The sequence below is a fragment of the Aquarana catesbeiana genome, linkage group LG08, assembly GCF_042186555.1.
Source record: "Aquarana catesbeiana isolate 2022-GZ linkage group LG08, ASM4218655v1, whole genome shotgun sequence".
Lineage (NCBI taxonomy): Eukaryota > Metazoa > Chordata > Amphibia > Anura > Ranidae > Aquarana > Aquarana catesbeiana.
Window position 1 is genome coordinate 26264128 of NC_133331.1, and position 24740 is coordinate 26288867.

At 43.0% G+C, this 24740-nt stretch overlaps 1 protein-coding gene across 4 annotated transcripts in view; it reads left to right on the plus strand.

Moving 5' to 3' along the window:
* Nucleotides 1-2844: 2844 nt before the first annotated feature.
* The window catches only part of LOC141105644 (alpha-2-macroglobulin-like), a 317621-nt gene continuing 295725 nt past the window's right edge, over nucleotides 2845-24740 (plus strand). For 2 of the 4 annotated variants that reach the window (XM_073595620.1, XM_073595618.1), the window contains exon 1: nucleotides 2845-3002. In XM_073595620.1, coding sequence (XP_073451721.1) covers nucleotides 2935-3002 — 68 coding nt within the window. In that variant the 5' untranslated portion in view covers nucleotides 2845-2934. The remainder of the gene's footprint in view (nucleotides 3003-24740) is intronic. The other 2 variants (XM_073595617.1, XM_073595619.1) reach the window with 1 other exon arrangement.

The window sequence follows — 24740 nt, forward strand, 5'->3', positions numbered from 1 at the left end:
GGGTTTTACTCTCGCTAATTGTTCTGACCACCATTTAAAATTAAAAATTTCGAGTTGCCACAAAAACAGGAATAGAGGTGAAATCTCTATTTGGGTATTTTCCTCACATTGGAAAATAGTCATCACTTCCTATTGAATGCACATTATATCTGTAGCACCCTCTAGTGCTAGAAGTAGAAATAGTTTTTTTGTTTTTAGTACAGGTAAATGTATGTAGCCTTGGCTGGTAGCCAAGCATGTTTGTTTTTGTTTCCTGGGTTGGACAGAAAACCAGGGAGAGCTGGATGACTCACAGGCAGCATCCCTGAGACCTTCCCCCTCTTTCTAGAAGACACTAGAACATTCTGGAAAGGAGGAGGGGAGGTAAGGTGGAGCTTCCTGGAGTATTTTGAGGGCCCTGACCAACTCCCAACTTGGATTGACAGGGGGCAGTCCTTCTCAAATACTCAGGGTCAGCCCAGCTTGGGGGTTGTGTTCAGGTGGAAGCTGGAGATGGTGTGTTAGGTTGTAATGGCCTTTGAGGGAGCTCCCCAGTCTGGGTGGGGGGTGACCTTGAGCCTGGGCTTGTGTGCGGACAGGACCCTCTCAAGACACACGGAGGTGTCTTGGACAGGAGGCACTGGCAGCAAAGAGGACAGCAGGAGAGCACTGCCAGACAAGTCTCCAGGAGGAACAACCAGGAGCAGCCAAGAGGGCTGTTGCGTGACACACAGTCGGGAGGACTGGGAGGCACACCTGAGAGGACTGGGTGCAAGCAGTCTGGGATGGGTGCAGAGCCAGTAAGGAGGACTGTGGTGGCACAGGCAGTGGAAAGTGGCAGCTGAAGCTAGAAGGAGTGGCAGGGCCTGGAGAGGTGGTACTAGGATCAGTAGCCATGTGGGACAGCTAGCACTAGGACTACCATTTTTGCTACACCATAGGGGCCCACAGTCCCTGCCTGCAAATGGTATTTGCTTTGGGCCTGGCTGAGCCAGTGTCAGGCCTGCAATTCAGTGCTAACTGGTCCTGGGAGTTGTAGTTCTACACAGAAGTTTTTGCTGGAGGTAGAAGAGGAGAAGTGTGTATATACCGGATGTATATAGTTGTATCCCTGAAGAATTCCTATTGATCACATGGGCATCCCATATGTACCCTATCCCTATCCAAGTTAAATCCCTTCAATAAAAACAACAAAAAAGCAAGTGCAAGGACTATTTCTTGACTGCCGTGTCTGTAAATGTGTGTGCCTGGCTGTGCAGGGTGAGAGATGTACCACAATTACCAGCAGTCCCTACATGGGGTTATGCTACATATACAAAACAAAAAAAAAGTTTTGGCTTAACCACTTTACAACAAGCCACTGTCATTATTCGGAGGTAGGTCGGCTCGTTCCCACAAATCACCGTAAATGTACGTCGGCTCCTTTAAGAGCCATAGCAGGCGCTTGCTGCACGGCGGGGAACCCAATGCGTGTGGCCGGCAGCTGTGAGTGATGTCAGCAATCCATCCATGGCTCGTCAAGCCTCTGCAGCTTACTCCACCAGCTCAAATCATCCAGATCGATCCTCCAGTGCCCGTATCAGAATATAATGAATAGAAAATTCCCAAGGAATGGTCCTTATGGGAGAAAAGAGCCTCCCATGGTGTAGTATTAAAAAATAATGTATTTAAAAACAAAATATTCCCATACAATGGGACAAAAAACAAAGGAAAGTGTTACAGAGAAAAAGCAGCAAAGCCTGTAGGAAGCCGGTACGGGAATCTGCTATTCATTATATTCTGATACGGGCACTGAAGGATCGATCTGGATGATTTGAGCTGGTGGAGTAAGTTGCAGAGGCTTGACGAGCCATGGATGGGTTGCTGACATCAATCACGGATAACCATACATGCCTATCACCCCTGCAGGGGTAAAAGGAGCTGGTGAGTGGGGACCCGAAAGGGGGAGCACACAAGTCACCTGGATTTTTGAGCACAAGAGTCACCAAGAACTTTTTGACTGACTTTGATCAATTTGAATATATTTTTATCCCTATTTATTATAATTTTTGGCATTTTTTGGACTTTTTTTCACATTGAGTTTTGGACTTCACAGCACTTTCATAATTTATGGCTGATTAGGTTTTTATGTATATCACGGGTATATATAATTACTTACATATTTTTTATATTTATTTTTTGATAACCTTTTACTTTTATATACACATATATATGAATTTTCTTGTGACCATATATCTTTTGTGTGGATAAGTCTGGGATATCCATATCCATTTCTATTTAGCACTATCAATTAGGCAAGGGAGCACATCACTTTTTTGCACATTAGGGAGACTGCTCCCATCAACATTTTTCTGTTTATCCCTATTTTGATAGAATTAGGGTAGCGCCATACACTCCATTTTTTTCATTATCACTATTGTTAGTTCCCTTAGGGAGCTAATTAGGGGAGGCTGCAACCCTTTATTATCCTGAGCGCGGAGACACCATTATTCTTCAAATATATATTTGACCATTCTAAATTTAATCTTAAACAAAAAATTTGGCTTTAGATACAAAGGTTTCTGTGCTCAGCACACAAAAGATTTGCTGTTTGCGTTTGAAAAAAAATATAGGTATACAACAAATATTTGTCATAGGTCAAGAACAGTGTACTTTATACAAAAATCTTAAAAGCTTGACCATCTCAGTAAGCATACAAAGTTCTTCAGAAGTGTGGGTAAATGCATGAGTCATGAAAATGCAATATCTAAAGTAATTATTTGCAAATACTGTTAATCCTGCAACTTATCTGCTGACCAGTTACAGCCTAAGGCATGTTTGTTGTTTTGAGGTCAGTGGTCTTGCTGGGAAGCCCATGTCCTGCCGCGTAGGAGGGGGGTGTGTGGAGGCAGCAAAAAATACAAAGGCAGCCGCATAGTTTTCAGGCAGTCTAACTAATCCCTGCAGCCCTGCACAATGGTGTCCTGGGTGTTGTGTGCGGGTCTAGTCCTTCTTCACATCTCCTGCTTTGTGGAAGCCAAACTGTAAGTAACTTCATTTTGATTTAGTAAATGTGTGATTGCTGAGGTTAACATTCCTTGGTGATGTTGAATAGGTACCCAGCTGTTAACCTCTTAAAGTGGTTGTAAACCCTGTTACACCACTTTTACCTACAGGTAAGCCTATAATAAGACTTACCTGTAGGTACTGTGAATATCTCCTATACTTACACAGTTTAGAAGATATTTACTGTATCCGCATGTGCCAACGACTTCGGCACATGCGCACCGAGGAAACGGTTCAGTGCAGTTTCCTCAGTAGCCGCGCCGTGTCATCGCGGCTCCGGCCAATCATAGCACTGGAGCCCGCGAACCCAGAAATAACTCCGAGAGACATGTCACAGGGCCGTCTTTAATATTGATTGGACCCTGGGCAAACATTGCCTTTGGCCCCCCCGCATCGACTTAAAATCAGGTCAGGCAGCAATTGAGATTGGTTGCCAGAGGTTACAGCATATCATTACCGCTCATTGACTGCATGCTAGAGGTTACAGCACACATTACGACTCATCAATTAGTTGTTAGAGGTTACAGCACATCATTTCTGCTAACCGATTGGTTGCTAGATGCACCTGCACAGCCTCACCGCTCACTGATTGGTTGCTAGAGGTTACATGCTTACCTCTCACTCATTGGTTGCTAGAGGTTACATGCTTACAGCTCACTGATTTGGTTGCTAGAGGTTACATGTTTACCGCTCACTGATTTGTTGCTAGAGGTTACTGTGCATCATTACCACTTACTTATTGGTTGCTAGAGGTCACAGCACATCAATACAACTCACTGATTGGTTGCTGAAGGTTACAGCACATCATCTCCTCACTGCCTGCACACCATGGACCGGAGAGGTGAGGGGACCCGCCAATAGACAGAAAATTCCTAGAACTTACTATTAGCAATGAGCAGAGCAGAGCACACACAGCTATGAATGTTAACTGAGTGCAGTTAGGAACAGAGCCCAATAGGAGCAGTATCCCTGAGGACAGGCTACCAGAAATAAATGACTAGTTATGCCACCTGCAGTAGAGCAGAGTGGAGGGGTGAGCTACATAAAGAGTGCTGGGTTAAGGGGTGCACTATGGACAGAGTGCAGTATTTAGGGGTGAGCTGTGTACAGAGGGCAGGATTGCTGTGTACGGAGTGCAGGATTGAGGGGTGAGCTGTGTACGGAGTGCAGGATTGAGGGGTGAGCTGTGTACGGAGTGCAGGATTGAGGGGTAAGCTGTGTATAGAGTGCAGAGTTTAGGGGTGAGCTGTGTATGGCATGCAGGATTGAGGGGTGAGCTGTGTACAGAGTGCATGATTTAGGGGGATCTGTGTACAGAGTACAGGATTTAGGGGGGATCTGTGTACGGAGTGCAGGATTTACGGTTGAGCTGTGTACAGAGTGCATGATTTAGGGGTGATCTGTGTACAGAGTACAGGATTTAGGGGGGATCTGTGTACGGAGTGCAGGATTTACGGGTGATCTGTGTATGGAATGCAGGATTTAGGGGTGATCTGTGTATGAAGTGCAGGATTTAGGGGGGATCTGTGTACGGAGTGCAGGATTTAGGGGGGACCTGTGTACGGAGTGCAGAAGTTAGGGGGGATCTGTGTACGGAGTGCAGAAGTTAGGGGGGATCTGTGTACTCTCCCCAGATTCCAGTTTGGAGCTTACACCCGTCAATACACAGCATTCCTCTGGCATCAATCCTCCCCTTTCAGTACTGAAATGCGTAAATTCATAAATTTGAAAAGTCTGAAATTTGGAACCTCAATAATCCAGTTCCAAATAGTTAAGTTATTATTAGTTAGTTATGATTTGAGATTTTCTTTTTTTTTCCTTTTTTTCTTTTTTTTTCTTTTTTTTCTTTTTTTTTCTCTTTTTTTCATATTTAATATTTTTATTACTGGTTTAAGAGGAAGAAAGGCATACACTTTACCAACATCAAATATAACATATTACGCATGTCTATATGCTAATCTAATATACAAATAAATTAATTTTCTTCTAAAGCCAAGACCATGCTCTCTAACTACAACAAAGTCAAAACCTCATTACAATCCCCCAAACACATTAAAGCAGAGATCCTCTCCCATCCCTAATCAAAAGATATCTCCAACTCCGTCCTGGGGGGGTTCCATCTATATTTTCCTTAAGTTTTTAACTCTCTCTTACCTCTATATTTACAAAAAAAAAACACAACAAAGATATAAAAAAAAAAAAAAACACAACAAAGGTATAAAAAAAAATTGAAATAAATAAATAAATAAATAAAACCCTAAGGGGAGGGAGGGGCAGAGCCCATCACCTGCCTCCCCATCCCCTCCTCCTCCCCCTCTCCCCCACATCCCCCTCCCCTGCCAAGAATCCAATGGCCACATCTTCTGTTTTCAGTCATTAGAACTTACATCTATAAGTTTTTTTCCCTCTTCTGTATTAATGAAAAGATTCCATGGAGACCATGTTTTCATATATATCCCTCTTTTTTGCCGGGATGTCCAAACCAAACCTTCCATAAGGTTCAATTGTTCTACTCTTTTAAGCCACAATCCTACCGTTGGTGGTTGTGCCTGCTTCCAAGTGAGTGGAATACATGCTCTAGCTGCATTCAGCAGATGACATAGAATAGATTTCTTATATGATTTAACTGGGATTTTAGTATCTTGTAATAGGAAGAAAGATGGATCCTCCGGAATCTCCTGATCACTAAATTTTTGAGCAATTCTCCGGACTTCCTTCCAAAAGTTCTCTATTCTGGGGCAGGACCAAAAAATATGCATTAACGTTCCCTCCTTCCCCCCCCCCGCAACGCCAGCAATTATCTGATACCTCCGGGTAGCATCTGTTTAGGAATGCTGGGGTGCGGTACCACCGGGACAGAATCTTAAAATTTGTCTCCTGCATTCTTATGCAGATTGACGACTCAAATATATTGTGTATCATATTAGTACACTGCTCTTCCTTAAAGGTTTGACCCAGATCTCTCTCCCACCCCCTAAAAAAGGGCAACCTAAAGTCCTCCGAGGGTGCTACCAGCAGCGCGTACGTTTTAGAAATGGTTTGGTGGAATACACCGCTTCCGTTACAATATTCCTCAAAGATTGTTAGAGTGCACCCATAACTACTTGGCAGGATTAAAGTGTTCAAAAAATGTCTCAGCTGTACCGCACGCTAAAAATCCAAACAGTATGGTAAAGATCCATTTGTCAATGAAAATATCGTGGGCCATGCTACCCCTGTTAAAAAATGAGAGGCCTGGAAAATCCCCTGTTCCATCAATGCCGTAAAATTTCCCTTCCTCAGACCTGGCTCAAACTGGGGATTCCCCAGTATTGGAAACAACGGTGAGAATATTGACGAAAGTTTACCCTTAGAAAAAAGCTCAAAGCCTATCTTTAAGGTGGGTCCTATTACAGGGTGTGCCTCCGTAATAGTCGGAAGGTCTTTATAACACCAAGTGGCTCATTGCAGTAAAGCACTGCTCTGAGCCTGCTCCAGGCCCGGCCATAACTTCCCATCTCCATGTCTACTCCAATCAATCAAGCGGCTTAATAAAGCCGTCTGATAGTATTTGTACATGTCTGGTACAGCTAGTCCACCCTTTTGTTTGGGTATAGTCAACAGGGCTCTGCTAATCCTTGGGTGTTTATTTGCCCAGATAAATCTGACAAGAAGGGAATGTATCTGTTTGAAATAATATTTAGGTATATGCTTGGAATAAATAAAAAAACCTCGGCAGGATATTCATTTTAATAATATTACACCTCCCAAACCAGGAGTGGAACCCTCTCTGCCACCTTTCCAAGAGGACTCGCACTCTATGTAATATTGGTGGGAAATTAAGATTGTATGTATGGGAAAGATTTGCTGGGTAAAAGTTCCCAGGTATTTCAAGGCTTGATCTGACCATTTAAATTTGTAACTTGCCTTCAGTGTTCCTAATATGTTGCTAGATATCCCAACTCCCATTGTCTCGGATTTTGATACGTTGATCTTAAAGTCTGATAAGGAGCTATATGTCTCTATTTCTTGAAGAAGGTTAGGTAATGATACAATCGGATTAGTCAATGAAAACAACATATCATCTGCATACGCCAAAGCTTTATACTGCATACCTCCTATTGATATAACCCCTATATCTGGATTTGACCGGATCCTACACATTAAGGGCTCCAACAACAAAACAAATAATATTGGGGACAATAGTGGGCATCCCTGCCTCATTCCATTTGTGACACTGAGATAGCACCCCATTCACCTTAACCTGAGCTGATGGTTGTGTATAGATACTCGAAATCCATCTAATCATATTGTTACCCATCCCTACTTGTCTTCAGATTTTCGAATTTTCGGGTTTTTGTTAATTTGGATATTTCTGAATTTGTCGAAATTTGTTAAAAAAACAAATTCGGAACAAAACAAATTCCACATGTCTAGTTAGCAGTCTTTTGAGAATTTTCTTTCCCAGACAGACCCCCTCTCTACCTTATGTTATGGATATGAGAAATTGCCAACTCAAACAAAGAAGACTATAAGAAAACACTGGATTTCTGCCATATCAACAGATATTTTTTGGTACCTTTTACTTTTTTTAAGAGGAATATGTGCACACATTGCAGTGATGTACTGAATACATTTATTTTTATTTCTTCCAGATAAAGCAATTTAGGGCTAACAACGAAGTAAGCATTGTAAACTAAGGGATGCATGTAGCTCTAGCTGTGGACTATCAAGTTAATGATTATGATTAGTTGATTATTTACACTGTAGTTTCATTATTTGCTGTGGCCTCAGTAGGGAGAGTGACTGTTTACTGAAAGGTTAGAGGTCTAATAAACATAGAGTAAAGCACACACAGATGCAGATGTCATTATTCTGTAGAAATTCAGGCAATGGGTTATGACTTCACTTTCCTCTGCTCAGCGAGTGACCTGGAAGATGTCACATTAGAACAGCCTTTCTTAGAAAAATGGAAAACAATATGGTAACGAGGAAAAGAATGCTGCACGCCCCTAATATGGCATCAAAAAAGGAGAAAGGTTTTCTCAAACTATACAAAAGTATTGATATTGACACAACTGTTATTGACAGATGTGTCAATATCAATACTTTTGCCTGTTGACATTTTGGTTTCTAAATGATTCTATTACTACATATGTATATTTTTCTCTTCAGAGTTGCTTGCTAGTTCTCTCAGAAGAAGACCTCTACTGTTAAAGGTTGAAACGCATAGGGGTTCTTCAGTATGATTTACATACTATCATGCTATGTTTTTCCTTTCTGTATTCATGGCTGTAAGTTTATGCACATGTATTAGCCTCACGCACAGAGCTCATGTTTTAACATAAACTATGTCTTTTTGATGCTATTACTTCTTCTTAATAAAATTATATATTTTTTCTAATTTTTGTATTTTGTTGCTGCAACTCAACACCCCACGAGGAACCTTTCTCCTTTTTTGAGAACAGCCTTTCTTAACTTTTTTAACAAAAATAAAAAAAACAGACTATTTTGAATTTTTTTTTGCTATAATAAACACCCCCCCAAAAAATATTGATTGTATATTGATTGGTTTGTGCAAAAGTTATAGCGCCTACAAAATAGGGGATATATTTATGGCATTTTTATTATATATATATATTTTTTTACTTGTAATGGTTAGGGATGAGCTTCGAGTTCGAGTCGAACTCATGTTCGACTCGATCATCGGCTGTTCGCCAGTTCACCGAACAGCGAACAATTTGGGGTGTTCGCTGCAAATTCGAAAGCCGCAGAGCACCCTTTAAAAGTCTATGGGAGAAATCAAAAGTGCTAATTTTAAAGGCTTATATGCATTGTATTGTCATAAAAAGTGTTTGGGGATCTGGGTCCTGCCCCAGGGGACATGGATCAATGCAAAAAAAGTTTTAAAAAAGGCCGTTTTTTCAGGAGCAGTGATTTTAATAATGCTTAAAGTGAAACAATAAAAGTGTAATATTCCTTTAAATTTCATACCTGGGGGGTGTCTATAGTATGCCTGTAAAGGGGCGCATGTTTCCCGTGTTTAGAACAGTCTGATAGCAAAATGACATTTCAAAGGAAAAAAAGTCATTTAAAACTACTTGACAATACACATAAAAGTTCATTGATAAAAACGGCCTGGGAATTCCCCACAGGGGAACCCCGAACCAAAATTTAAAAACCCTTCAGGTCTGGTATGGATATTAAGGGGGAACCCCGGCCAATTTTTTTTTTAAAAATGGCGTGGGGTCCCCCCAAGAATCCATACCAGACCCTTATCCAAGCACGCAACCTGGCAGGCCGCAGGAAAAGAGGGGGGGATGAGAGAGCGCCTCCCCCCTCCTGAACCATACCAGGCCACATGCCCTCAACATTGGGAGGGTGCTTTGGGGTAGCCCCCCAAAACACCTTGTCCCCATGTTGATGGGGACAAGGGCCTCATCCCCACAACCCTTGCCCGGTGGTTGTGGGGGTCTGCGGGCGGGGGGCTTATCGGAATCTGGAAGCCCCCTTTAACAAGGGGACCCCCAGATCCTGGCCCTCCCCCCTGTGTGAAATGGTAAGGGGGTACAAAAGTACCCCTACCATTTCACAAAAAAACTGTCAAAAATGTTAATAATGACAAGAGACAGTTTTTGACAATTCCTTTATTTAAATGCTTCTTCTTTCTTCTATCTTATTTCTTCTATCTTCTATCTTCCTTCGGTTTCTTCCTCCATCTTCTTCTTCTTCTGGTTCTTCCTCCGGTGTTCTCATCCGGCATCTCCTCCGCGGCATCTTCTTCTCTTCATCTTCTTCTCTGGGCCGCTCCGCATCCATGATGGCATGGAGGGAGCCTAACGCTGTGTGAGGCTTCTCCTCTTCTGACGGTTCTTAAATAACGGAGGGCGGGGCACCTGGTGAACCCGCCCCCCTCTGACATCACGGGGAATGCCACAGGGAAGTCCCCGTCAAGTCCCCATGTGTCCTGAAGGGTCTGGTATAGATTTTGAGGGGGACCCCACGCCATTTTTTTTTTACATTTTGGCCGGGGTTCCCCTTAATACCCATACCAGACCTGAAGGGCCTGGTATGGAATTTAGGAGGACCCCACATCATTTTTTTTTTCAATTTTGGTTCGGGGTTCCCCTGTGGGGAATTCCCATGCCGTTTTTATCAATGAACTTTTATGTGTATTGTCGGACCGGCAATTCATTAATAGCCGCGAGTAGTTTTAAATGACTTTTTTTCCTTTGAAATGTCATTTTGCTGTCAGAATGTTCTAAACACGGGACACATGCGCCCCTTTACAGGCATACTATAGACACCCCCAGGTACGAAATTTAAAGGAAAATTACACTTTTATTGTCTCACTTTAAGCATTATTAAAATCACTGCTCTCGAAAAAACGGCCATTTTTAAACTTTTTTTTGCATTGATCCATGTCCCCTGGGGCAGGACCCAGGTCCCCAAACACTTTTTATGACAATAACTTGCATATAAGCCTTTAAAATGAGCACTTTTGATTATTCATGTTCGTGTCCCATAGACTTCAACGGTGTTCGCGTGTTCGAGCAAATTTTTTGCCTGTTCGCAAGTTCTGGTGCGAACCGAACAGGGGGGTGTTCGGCTCATCCTTAGCGGTGATCAGCGTTTTTTAGTGGGACTGCAACATTGCCACTTTTGACACTTTTTCAGGACCAGTGACATTTATACAGTGATCAGTGCTATAAAAATGCACTGATTACTGCATAAATGACACTGGTAGGGAAGGGGTTAACACTAGGAGGCGATCAAGGGGTTAAGCTTTCCCTGGGAGGTGTTTCTAACTGTGGGGGGGGAGGGGACTGACTGGGAGTACAGAGAGATCGCTGTTCCTAATCACTAGGAACAGACAATCACTCTCTACTCCCCTGACAAAACAGGAATCTGTTTGTTTACATTGAAAGATCCCCGTTATGGCGCTCTGTGGAGCGATAGCGGGTGACTGGCAGACATGGCGGCCGCCGGCCACATGCATCAGCTCCCCCGTCATGCAGCAGGCATGCACACATGCATGCTATAGCTGTTAAAGGGACCGACGTACAACTACTGTGATTCGCTGGATCGAGCCAATCTGCCGCAGTATAATGACAGCAGCTGGTTGGCAAGCAGTTAAAGCATCTTCAAACTTCTCTCAACTAGAAATGAGCTCGATGTTAAGGTCGAACATAAGTTTAACTCGAACATCGGGTGTTCCCCCGAACAGCGAATCATATGGGGCGTTCGCGGCATGGTGCCTTTGGCCACTCATGGCTCAGGGGGACTAAGTCAACATCCCACAATATATAAGGCTGCCTATATATATATAATAGACACTGCATCCAGTGTAGCCTATATCTACATTGCATTCTGTGGTGTACTGTTTCTAATACACTTCAGGCGGTGTACACGGTATCTAATACAGTGTGTACAGTTTGTGTACAGTAGAGGTGCACATCTTCACTGGTCTCACGATTCGATTACGATTATCTGGTCAATGATTCGATTCGATCCCGCAATGCATCACGATGCATCACGATTACCGATGAGCTCCCACTTCCGCTTGGGCTTCCTAGGCGTCCCTTCCACCCTGCAATCTTCTGGGACACATCACAGTTCCCAAAAGATTGTCCAGCTATGCAGGATTTTTTTTTTTTTTAATTCTTTTATTTAAAATTTCACAAATAAAATACATAAATAACATACATCAAAAGAATATGTTTGAACAATAAAATAACATTGACGTACATTATCAGACAAGTATTTACAATATTTACATAACCCTCCCACCTCCCTCCCAAACCCCACCCACTTCCCTCCCAAACCCACCCACAAAAAAACCCCCAAAATGTACATAAACACAGTAAAGAAAATAGACATCTTACAACAATAAATATATCAAAAACGGTTTCAAAACAAACAATAAAGATAACAAGAATATTAACAAAACAACCCACTCCCATCCCTCATAGCGAAAAATGACAAACTATCCCTATTATATACTATCCCTTCACCCCAGTGGTTCTCAACTCCAGTCCTCGGGACCCACCAACAGGCCAGATTTTAAGTATTACCTTGGGGAGTTGCAGACTAGAATACTGCAATCACTGAGCAGCAAGTGATATCACCTGTGATGTATTTCAGCTATCTTGCAAACCTGGCCTGTTGCTGGGTCCTGAGGACAGGAGTTGAGAACCACTGCTCCACCCTATCCCTACACAAACAAAAAACACTCCTATATTCTTTCTCCACACTGTCCCTTTATCACCATCTGTGCTCACCCTGAAAAACAAAATAAAAGGTTTAATCGTTCAAAACATCAATAACATAATTCACATATTTACATTATATACACCATTGTTTCCACTCCTCCAACTTCCATAATTTCCTTGCATCCTTCTCTCCTAACTGTTTATAATCATAATATGCGTAATTGTAAATCTTTCCTCGGACCATGGCCACGCATTCTTTCACTTTAACTACTTCCTGCTTGAAAATCAAAATATTCCGAACATCCCACAAACACTCTTTAATACAACTCACAACAATCCATAACAGCCTCTCCTCATTCCTCCCCAGATCACACAAACCATATAATACCATCTGATACGTTACACTATTCAAACCAGTCAACCCCTCAATCATCTTTTCCATCCTCTTCCATATTTTCTTCGCATAGCGACATTCCCAGAACACATGTACCACCCTCTCAATCCCCCCACACCCCAGCCTTGGACACACCTCACTGTCCACAAACCTTCTCCTTCTCTGAAACTCTCTTGTAGGCAAACACCCATGCACCCCCATCCATGCAATATCCTACTGTCTATTATCCACTCCCTTACAGCACACATTCTTCCAGACTTTCTTACATTCGGCTACTCTTAAACCACCTATTCCTTCCATCTCCTCGATTTCATTCAGTATCTGCATAACCTTCTTACTCTCACACCATTTATCTCGTGTCACATCCTGCAACCCATACCTCCTCATACACCTTTCAATCCTCACATAAAACCAAGGTGCAATAAAACATACAGGTTTCCTCAAATCAACTTCACACAACTTATATTTCCGTAACACACTCCCACATGCATATTTTACCATACACCCTGCAACGTTCTCTTTCTCACTTAATCTCACACACATACTTACATACTTCACCACCAGAAATTTCTCAATACTCACCATACCTTTCCCGCCATTCATTACTCCTTTCATTACTTTCTCTCTTTTCAACTTCTCCATCTTAGACGACCAAAAAAAGGAAAAACACACTCTCACAATTTGTTTCATCACTCTATCTGGAGCTGGAAACACGTAGTATAAAAATAACAGAATCGGAATCACAACAGCCTTCACAATCAACACCTTCCCTTCCAACGATAGAGTCCTTAAAGACCAAAAGTCAATTTTCTTTTTAACTTTCACCAAAGCATCCTGCCAACTCTCTCTCCCATACAAATCAGAATCAAACTTGACACCTAAAATCCTCACTCCTCCCTCACAAAACTTCCAACCACACTGTTCAATCCCCCTCCATACACCAAACAATTTACACTCACTTTTCCCCATATTCACACTGAAACCACTTGCCATACAAAAAATCTCAATCAACAACTTCACTCTTTTCAGTCCTGCCATATCTCTACAAATCACTGTAACATCATCCATATATCCTATTACTTTCAAAACCCTGCCACCACTCCCTGGTATTTCCACCCCTCTCACACACTTATCTTTCATCAACATCCTCAACAAAGGTTCAATCACACAAATAAACAACACGGGTGATAACGGGCAACCCTGCCTCACACCCGACCTAATGCTTATATCATTCGTCATCCACCCATTCACCAACACCTTACTTACCATACCTCTATACAAACACTTAATCCACCCAATCAGCACCTCAGGTAACCCCATTCTCCTCAATACTTTAAGCATAAAATCATGCGACACTCCTCATACGCCTTTTCAAAATCCACAGCCAACACCGCCACATCCTGCTTCCTCTCCTTACAAAACCATAACACATCCCTCAAGTTCCCCAAGCTTTCTGCAATAGACCTCCCAGGCACTGCACATGCTTGCTCCTCCCCCACCAATTTCTCCGCCACTGCACGCAGCCTGTTCGCCAATACCTTCGCCACCACCTTATAATCCACATTCAACAATGATATCGGCCTCCAATTTTTCAACTCTCGCTTGTCACCTTTTTTATACAGCAAAACAATCACGCTTTTTAACATAGATTCAGACATCCTCCCCTCTTCCAAAACTTTCATCACCATCTCATACACACAGTCACCAATCACCTCCCAAAACGTACAATAAAACTCAACTGGCAAACCATCACTCCCAGGCGTCTTACCTTTCTTCATACTCCCCAAACCTTCATCAACTTCACCTTTACTCACTTTCTCCCCTAACATACTCTTATCCTCCATATCCAGACACATCTCCACTTGCTCCAACACTTCCTTCTCAACCCTCTCATCCCTCTTCTTTTCCATATATAAATCGGAATAAAACTTCCAGATTTCATCTCCCAACCTCTTTTTTCCACTTACCAGCTGTCCATTCTCATCCAACACACTTGACAAATCCACCTTCCCACCATATACCTTTTTAAAGGTGTGTAAAGGTCGATCACCACATCCGATGCTTCAGGGCCTGGAGAGTCCGGGAAGAAGCCTATGACCTGGGAGGACTCAGCCATCTTTCTTTTCAGGGAGAGCTGCCCCACCTCCATCTCCTCCTCCTCCTCCTCTGAGTCCTCCGATTCCTCACCGCTCCCCTCTGACTCCCCCTCGGCCAGGAGGTGCCCAGGGACACTCTCCTCAGGTACAGGAGAGGACCCCTCCTCCCTTACGGTGTCAACAGGGGAGGGACCTGGCTCACCCTCCATAGGTAGGCAGACATCAGCCCGCACCACCACTTCCTCGGGTAGCACTATGGTCTGCTCAACAGAGTTCACCATGGTTGTTGGAATGGATCCCAGTCTGGCCACATCCGCGTAGGATAGCACCTGCTTGCCCCCTGCCTCCACAGCTTTAACTGCCACAGCTTCTGGAGCGGGTTTAGACGCTCTGTTAACCTTCGGGCACTGTCTCGCAAGGTGCGTCCTACTACCGCAGATGTGGCAGCTCTTCTTCTCCGGACACTGACTGGCTCCGTGACCCTGCTTGAAGCAATTGCGGCATGTCAGCTCGGCCTCGCACTAGTCTTTGGTGTGCCCGAAAGCAAAACACTGCCTGCAAAAGAGGGGCTGGCCAGGGTACCACAGGTAGCCACGATTCCTCCCAATGGAAAAGGACTGAGGGGGTGCCTGACACCACCTATACCCTCTGGATCCGCCCTAAAGGTTACCCAAAATTTACCCCCACCATACCTATGCCCACCAATCCCACGGCCAACTCATGGATGGAAGGGAAAAGCGATCACTCTTGTGCACTCACGGTGGCGTCCCCCCCAATAGCAGCATGGGACGCACCCGAAGGAAACACCCCAAGGCCGAGAGGGACTGGCACCGGTCGTTACCTAATGACAAGAACAAGGCAGAAATTACACTTGATCTTAGCCAAAAGGCCGATAGCACAGGATAGCGCAGTGAGACACGCGGACCCGGCTGTGAAGCTGCAAGCTGTCACAGCCGGATGCCCACAGTAGTATTGCCAGTGCCGTGGACAGGCGGGGGAGAGAAGGGAGGGTTTGGGTGGCCACGTCGCTGGATAGTGGGACAGGTGAGTATCTTTTTATTAAAAGTCAGAAGATGCGCTTTTTTTGTAGCTGCTGACTTTTAATAAACAAAAAATTGACGAACTCTGCTTTGAATTAAAAAAAACCTCACTCCCTTAAAAAAGTGCACTAATCCGGTGCATTACAGGGTACAGAGATTCACACACACGCGGCTGCTGGGAAGTCAGAAGGGATTACAATCCACAGATGACAAACAGCCCTGTGAAGTTTCCTGTACTGTCTCTGTGCTGACCAGTGGCAGCTGGTGCTCAAAATATTTTTGGGGGCGCAAACAAAGTGAAAAATACTGAACCTCCCCCATCAAATGCAGCCTCACTGTGCTCATCGAACGCAGCCACTGTGCCCATCAAACACAGCCACTGTGCCCATCAAACGCAGCCATCTGTGCCCGTCAAATGCAGCCATCTGTGCCCATCAAACGCAGCCATCTGTGCCCATCAAGCGCAGCCATCTGTGCCCATCAAACGCAGCCACCTGTGCCCATCAAACGCAGCCATCTGTGTCCGTCAAACGCAGCCACCCGTGCCCATCAAACGCAGCCATCTGTGCCCGTCAAATGCAGTCACCTGTGCCCCTCAAACGCAGCCACCTGTGCCCATCAAACACAGCCACCTGTGCCTGTCAAATGCAGCCATCTGTGCCTGTCAAACACAGCCACCTGTGCCCGTCAAACGCAGCCATCTGTGCCCGTCAAACGCAGCCACTTGTGCCCATCAAACACAGCCACCTGTGCCCATTAAATGCATCCATCACTAACCACCCCCCCACCAGAATGCACGGACCACCACTGGTGCAGTCAGTTCCTTGGCATTCCTGTTTGCACCTTCCACCACACTAGGAGTTAACAGTGAAATGTGCACAGGATAGCCAGGGACCTGTCAGCACGGAGCGAGAGGTGTAAGGTTACTGTTTTTAAAGTTACTTTAGTTTAATAAATGTTGTGCTACTATGGATAATGTGTTACCAAGGGTAGTGGCGCTTCCTATAGGGTAATAAATGGGAGGGGTGGTTACCCAGATGGTTTCTTTCAGTAGATCCCAATGGAGGTAACTGGTACCTACCAGGGAGAAAAAACCTTCAATTACCGTGAGGGTATGTATGTCTGTACCTGCACACACATATATCCCCATACACCCGTGTATATCAGCAGGTATAAATGAATAAATAAATAGATGAGCAATGTCTTCAAAGGGTCTGGCCTGAGGCCCCTAATAATGTGGTAAATTTACACCATATGCCACCACTAGGTGAAAATATCAATATCATATATACATACTACTGATCTAAAATAATTAAACCATCAAAATAAACCTTTGCTCATCGTGCAGAAAAAACATGTGTAAGTATGAGTAAAAGACATTACATAATATCGAATTAGTGCAAATAAACGTAGTAAAATCACTTATGTCCAAAGAAACAATTATATCCAAAGAAACAATTTTGCAGTGATTAAAGTCCTTAAAGTGAAAAAAATCCTTAGAATGAAAAGGCTTATGTGAAAAAACTTTTTAGTGAAACAATTTTTTGTTCAAATCCAACGTTTCAACAATTCCGTGACTTGAGTGCTCTCGGAAAATTCCTGTGACTTTTGTGCACCCCCTTCGGGTCCCCACTCACCAGATCCAACAGCCCCAAAAGGGGCGACCAGCATAAGATATCTCAATCACGGTCTCCTTTCCACGATAGTTATACGGGCTCTCCAAGGTGGTTTCCGTGCCTCTGGTTTTCCCAATGGATTCCTCCAATCTCAGATGGAGCAGGCTGCAAGGGGAGTTGCGGTCCCAATATTCTCTCTCCCACCTTCCTACCGACCATCCAAATAGTTTCCCACTATTGGTTTCAATGTACGCAGTGGCTCCCTCATAGAAAGAAAAGATAGGAAGCTCCCATGGTGTAGTATATATAAAAAACGCTTTTATTCAAAAAAGCTCCATCAGCTTACAGCGGAGTAAAAAATGGTAAATATACCATAAAATTAACTAAATAAAACAACCAGTGAATAAACAGATTAGTGAATAAAAACAAATTAGCTCACTCAGAGATACCCTGAGAACAGGCCCGTAGCAGTAAAAAATATATATTGGAATTACGTGCCGCTGGTTAGAGCTATTGCGCTCCACCTGCGTTCCAGCTAGGGCCCGTACCCGGAAGTGACGTAGCGTGCGTGGCGTCGTTGTACGCGTTTCGTCATAGGACGTCTTTAGCAACGATCGTTGCTAAAGACGTCCTATGACGAAACGCGTACAACGACGCCACGCACGCTACGTCACTTCCGGGTACGGGCCCTAGCTGGAACGCAGGTGGAGCGCAATAGCTCTAACCAGCGGCACGTAATTCCAATATATATTTTTTACTGCTACGGGCCTGTTCTCAGGGTATCTCTGAGTGAGCTAATTTGTTTTTATTCATTAATCTGTTTATTCACTGGTTGTTTTATTTAGTTAATTTTATGGTATATTTACCATTTTTTACTCTGCTGTAAGCTGATGGAGCTTTTTTGAATAAAAGCGTTTTTTATATATACTACACCATGGGAGCTTCCTATCTTTTCTTTCTATGAGGGAGCCACTGCGTACATTGAAACCAATAGTGGGAAACTATTTGGATGGTCGGTAGGAAGGTGGGAGAGAGAATATTGGGACCGCAACTCCCCTTGCAGCCTGCTCCATCTGAGATTGGAGGAATCCATTGGGAAAACCAGAGGCACGGAAACCACCTTGGAGAGCCCGTATAACTATCGTGGAAAGGAGACCGTGATTGAGATATCTTATGCTGGTCGCCCCTTTTGGGGCTGTTGGATCTGGTGAGTGGGGACCCGAAGGGGGTGCACAAAAGTCACAGGAATTTTCCGAGAGCACTCAAGTCACGGAATTGTTGAAACGTTGGATTTGAACAAAAAATTGTTTCACTAAAAAGTTTTTTCACATAAGCCTTTTCATTCTAAGGATTTTTTTCACTTTAAGGACTTTAATCACTGCAAAATTGTTTCTTTGGATATAATTGTTTCTTTGGACATAAGTGATTTTACTACGTTTATTTGCACTAATTCGATATTATGTAATGTCTTTTACTCATACTTACACATGTTTTTTCTGCACGATGAGCAAAGGTTTATTTTGATGGTTTAATTATTTTAGATCAGTAGTATGTATATATGATATTGATATTTTCACCTAGTGGTGGCATATGGTGTAAATTTACCACATTATTAGGGGCCTCAGGCCAGACCCTTTGAAGACATTGCTCATCTATTTATTTATTCATTTATACCTGCTGATATACACGGGTGTATGGGGATATATGTGTGTGCAGGTACAGACATACATACCCTCACGGTAATTGAAGGTTTTTTCTCCCTGGTAGGTACCAGTTACCTCCATTGGGATCTACTGAAAGAAACCATCTGGGTAACCACCCCTCCTATTTATTACCCTATAGGAAGCGCCACTACCCTTGGTAACATATTTTTAGTTAGCAGAGAATCCCTAGGGAAGCTCTTTTAAGGGAGGCAGCACACCTAAACTACTGTCCTAAGCGCAGCCCTTTGTATTCTACTATGGATAATGTGCCCCCGCTGTATGTGCATTTTAAAAAACTATGTCACTTCATACCAAATTTCCCCGTAGTATGATACAATCTTGCTCATGTGACTCCCGGCCCGTCCCGCCCCTCTCCGCTCTCCTTTCTGCTCTCCTCTCACGTGTCTCCTGAGTCCTGACGTCAGCGGGGAATTCTCAGTCCTGCTCGCTGACTATAGTTATCGTATCAGAAGAGAGGCGGGCGGGACTGAGAATTCCCCGCTGATGTCAGGACTCAGGAGACGAAAGAGGAGAGCAGAGAGGGGCGGTACGGGCCGGGAGTCACATGAGCAGGATCGTATGGGGAAATTCGGTATGAAGTGACATCGTTTTTTAAAAAGCACATACAGCGGGGGCACATCATCCATAGTAGCACAACATTTATTAAAAGAAAGTCATTTTAAAAATACGCTCCGAGCGAGGGGCGGGGCTAGTCGTCATGACGTCAGCCAACATCGATTTTCCGGTCCTTATGCATCGATGCTGTATCGGGGACTTCTCCTTGCTCTTCATCTGGGATCTCCGACCCTACTATACTTTTAGTCCTCTCAAAAACTTGCACTGAGAGGAATGAAGGTATAGCAATAGGTGCCCCAAGTACTTGCAGCCAATCTGCTAGCAGTATACAACCATCTAATTTTAGCAGGCAAATTTCCCTACCCCAGTTGCTGAACCGTAAAAAGAAATTCGGTCCTAGCCATCCACATGCTCAACGGCTAAATGCTAGCTTGGCCAAATTGCTAGCATTGCAACTGCTGCCTTTTCAGCTGGTACACTCTGCCCCCTTTTGTGAATTTGTGGAATGTGGGGCATGTACAAAAAATTACAATTTGTAATCTAATATTTCACAGCGGAGCTCGTTCCTGTGCCCAACAAGAGTATCTGTGAGGGGCTACAGTGTTGTGGCACCAACACCACCAAAGGCCGAATTTTTCTGCTCCTGTTAAACAGGGGCATGTTGTTACAATTTTTGATATAATATTTCACAGCAGGGCCCGTTCCTGCGCCCAACAAGAGTAACTGTGATGGCTCACAGTGTTGTGGCAATACCACCACCAAAGGCCCAATTTTTCTGCCCCTGTTTATCAAGGGTATGTAATTACAATTTTTGATCTATTATTTCACAGCAGGGCCCATTCCTGCACCCAACAAGAGTAACTGTAAGGGCTTACAGTGTTGTGGCACCACCACCGCCCAAGGCCCAATTTTTCTGCCCCTGTTTAACAGGGGCATGTAATTACAATTTTTTATATAATATTTTACAGCAGGGCCCATTCCTGCGCCCAACAAGAGTTACAGTGTTCTGGTACCACCAACACTGCCCAATTTTCTGCAGAGTATATAGGGCAGGCCGTATAGTATATATACTGCTGTCCAGAGTATATAGTGCCTGGGGGGCCTGGTGGACACCCATGCCATTTTTAAAAAAAATTTGGTGCAGGGCCTGGTATGGATTTTGGGGGTGAAATTCACTCCATTTTTTTCCTTATTTTTATCTATTTTGCTGGGATCCAACAATATATTACAGTTTTAAATGACATTTTTTCCTTTAGAAATGTCATTTTGCTGTGGCACTGTTATAAACATGGGAAAGATGCGCTACTTTACAGGCATACTAAGGACACCCCAGGGATGATATTTAAAGGAATATTTCATTTTTATTGTTTCACTTTAAGCATTATTAAAATCACTGCTCCCAAAAAAACTAACGTTTTTACAACTTTTTCTTGCATTGATACATGTCCCCTGGGGCAGGACCCAGGTCCCCAAACACTTTTTATGGCAATAACTTGCATATAAGCCTTTAAAATTAGCACTTTTGTTTTTTTCTGTTCGTGTCCCATAGACTTTATTAGTGTCTGCGTGTTCGAACAAATTTTTTGCCTGTTCGCATGTTCTGCTGCGAACTGAACTGGGGGGTGTTCGGCTCATCCCTACTCTCAACATCCCTATGTACATTATGACATTGATTTACTAAAAGAAAATAGACTGTGCACTTTGCAGATGCAGTTGTAATAATTTTTCATTTGGAGCTTAGTGAATGCGGTAAACTTCACTTTGTAAAAAATACCCTTCTAGATAAAAGGAAAAAAAAACAGCATTTTTGCCTGCACATGATTGGATAATTGAAATCAGCAGAGCTTCACTTCACTATACTGAGCTCTGGGGAGAATGAGTACAACGGATCTTGCAGAGTGCACAATCTATTTGCCTAGTAAATCAACCCAAATGCCTCTATAATTTTACTTTCTGAATCTAGCCATTAGGGTCCAGAGGTGGCTGCCTGAAGAAAATGTATTACGAAAAAAGATGTAAAAGTATATCTTGGTGCTGCCCCCTTTAACCCTGCTCCCTGCCTTAGATATCTGTTCACAGGCTCCATTATGGTAAATACAAGAAAAAAAAAAATATTTTTGTCTGATGTAACGATTCAGTCATATTCTGTCACATGACTGTAGCCTAATAACAGAACTTTTGGAACTATTGAAGCCAAATAAGAGCCTTTCAGGCCTGTAACTTCATGATTGGTAAATTGTATCAGATGAACATTTACACATAAACACTCCTGCATGTACTATATAGTTATATCAGAGTGTTTCCATATGCCTTTGGAGGCAAAGATTTTCCACTTATTGTTCAATATATCAAAGGTGTATCACAACACATTGCTTACATGGGAAGTTCCAAGGTAATTCACAGTAAGGCCGGGCCAAGTTGATAGGGCAGCATCAAACAGGAACTTATCCTGCCAGTAACCACAGATCATTTCTTTAAGATAATTTTGGCTGTGCCAAATAAGGTACCCTTTTAATTGCCTAAATAAGTATGCTCACTGTAAATACCAGGGGTCTAAGTTATTTGATAATAAGCTAGAAACGATGAGTGACTTCAGCATATCCTACCTGCCACCTATCTGCTTGGGCTTTGAAAGTCATTGGGAGCTGCCTATAGTTTACTAGACCAAATGATCTGCAGATCTATAGACCAAAAAAGGTATTCAATTACTGATTATTTGAGGACCTGCTGCTTAAGGGTCAATGTGTGCACCACTAAATCAGCAGGAAAGTCTTTGATGTTCTGACCCATATAATGGCATCCTTTGATCCACCTCTTTGTTTTCTTACAAGACAGCCTCACTTAAGGGCTGCCATTAAAATGTAAGTCCACTTTTAGCAAAACTTTCCAAAAATCCATCTATGCAATTCCATATCTTATAGTGCAGCGCTCCTTTTTAAAATGCTGCACCCCCCTCCACTGCATATGCAGCTGCGGTGGGGGGGGGGGGTGTCCCTCAACCTAAGCATGTACAGCACTGCTACTCTTTGGACTTGAAGTGTGCTACTGGCAGGATCAGCAGGAGAAAATTTAACCCCTTGCCTAAAAAGATACATTTAAAAAGTCCTGATATTCAAGGTATTAAAACAAGTTACAGCTGTTGAATCTACCATGAGCTTGGTATTGAATTATTATTTTTTTTAAAATTATTTTTATTTAGTTATCAAATATATAACATTTACATATACATGTACGGACACAGCAGCTTTAGCAAGTTTATACATATATACATTTATCAAAGAATGTAACTGTGTAACAAGGGTTGTATATGACAACATTTTCATTTTCATAGCATGACATTAAACCACTGGTCAGTTAGGTTGTTCAGTTTGTGTTTTTTAGCTTCCAGTAATGTTAGATGTAACTTATCTTTGGATTGGCGACTGTTAAGTGTCTATTCCTTCTGTTCTTTTCAGAGATTGTCTGGTGGTGTTATGTATGTTAAATGCTATAAGTGGTTGTTCCTGATCTTGAGTTGCTTATATTTGTCTGTTGTGATGAAGTGTCGACAACATGAGCATACTTTTCCAAATTTGGAGGGCGGTGTCTCTCATTTGGTGTATAAGTTCCTCCATGTCCACAGTTTTCTGTATCCATGTAATCGGCTACAGATGGTGGCTCCTGGGAACGCCAGTTGACTGGGATGCATTCACCATGTGCATGGCAAGTGCCTGAAGGTATTCATTTTTCGGTATCAAGGAGTGGTGTAGCAGAAACTGTGTTGGGGAACAGTGGTAATTTCTTTCGTGAGTCTGTGCACTTCCTTCCAGAAGGGTTGTATTTTAGGACAGTTCCACCAGATATGAAGAAGTGAGCCCAGCTTCCCCTCACATCTCCAGCATTGAGAGGAGAGTGATGGGAATATTTTGTGTACCTAGGGTGGGTCCTGTACCATCCAGAAAATATTTTGAACATGTTCTCTTGTGCATAAATGTTTACTGTCCTGTTGTGGATACATGTGTAGATATTTTCCCATTCTTGGTCTGAGAAATCAATGGCGAGTTCTTTTTCCCATTGGCGGCTAGCCAAGTTGGATTTGGGGTTATGGTTGTCAAATAGTAAAGCGTATGTGTAAGAGATTATGTGAGCCTGGGGTTCCGGTTTCAGGCAAAGCGACTCAAAAGGGATGGTCTGATGTTCTTCCATCCTTTGGAAATCCCTACCCCAATCTGTCCGACTGTCCCCTAATCTATCCATCTTTAGGCGATCCCTGAAAACCCTTCTCTTCAAGGAAGCCTATCCTGCTTCTTTCACTAATTTGATGTTTACCTTGTGCCATTGTGTCAGAGAAATATTTGGAATTAGCCAGTAAAGTGCTTCTAATGGGGTGGGGACCTCAGTATAGTTTACTTCGGGATTGGTAAGCTTTTTTAGGTGGGACCATGCCTGTAAAGTGGCCTGTATTGTAGGATGATTAATTTGAGTTGTAATTGGTTGTATATTGTGTGCTAGTATAAGTGAGTGGAGGGATCTAGGATGAATCCAGTTTTGTTCCAGTTGGCACCAGTGTTTTACTTCTTTTTGACTGAACCAATTTCTCAGTTGGTCTAAGATGGCTGCAGCATGGTAGTCTTTTAGGTTTGAGATTCCCAATCCTCCCACCTCTTTATGTTTCCCTTGCATTGGGGCTGGAAATCTAGCCCTTTTGCCTTCCCAGATAAAGTTTGTCATTTGTATCTGCATTGCTTTGAAGAAGGGGGTTGGGATAGGTATTGGGAGGGCCCTGAAGAGGTACATTAGTTTTGGTAAGAGTAGCATCTTATATGCTGCTAGGCGGCCATTCCATGATAGATAGAATTTTTGAAATCTAAGAATGTCTTTTTTAAATTCATTCAATAGAGGTTGGTAGTTGAGCTGGAATAATTTTGCTACGGGTGTTGTTAATTGTAGTCCCAGGTATGAGATAGAATCTGTGGACCATGGGTATGGGAAATCTTTTTGCATGATTGATTTAGTGGTTTTGTCAATTGCGATTCCCAAAATACTGGATTTGGTGGCGTTGACTTTATAATATGCTACTTTACTGAATTGTGTTAATGTTGCGTGTGCTGCATTTAATGA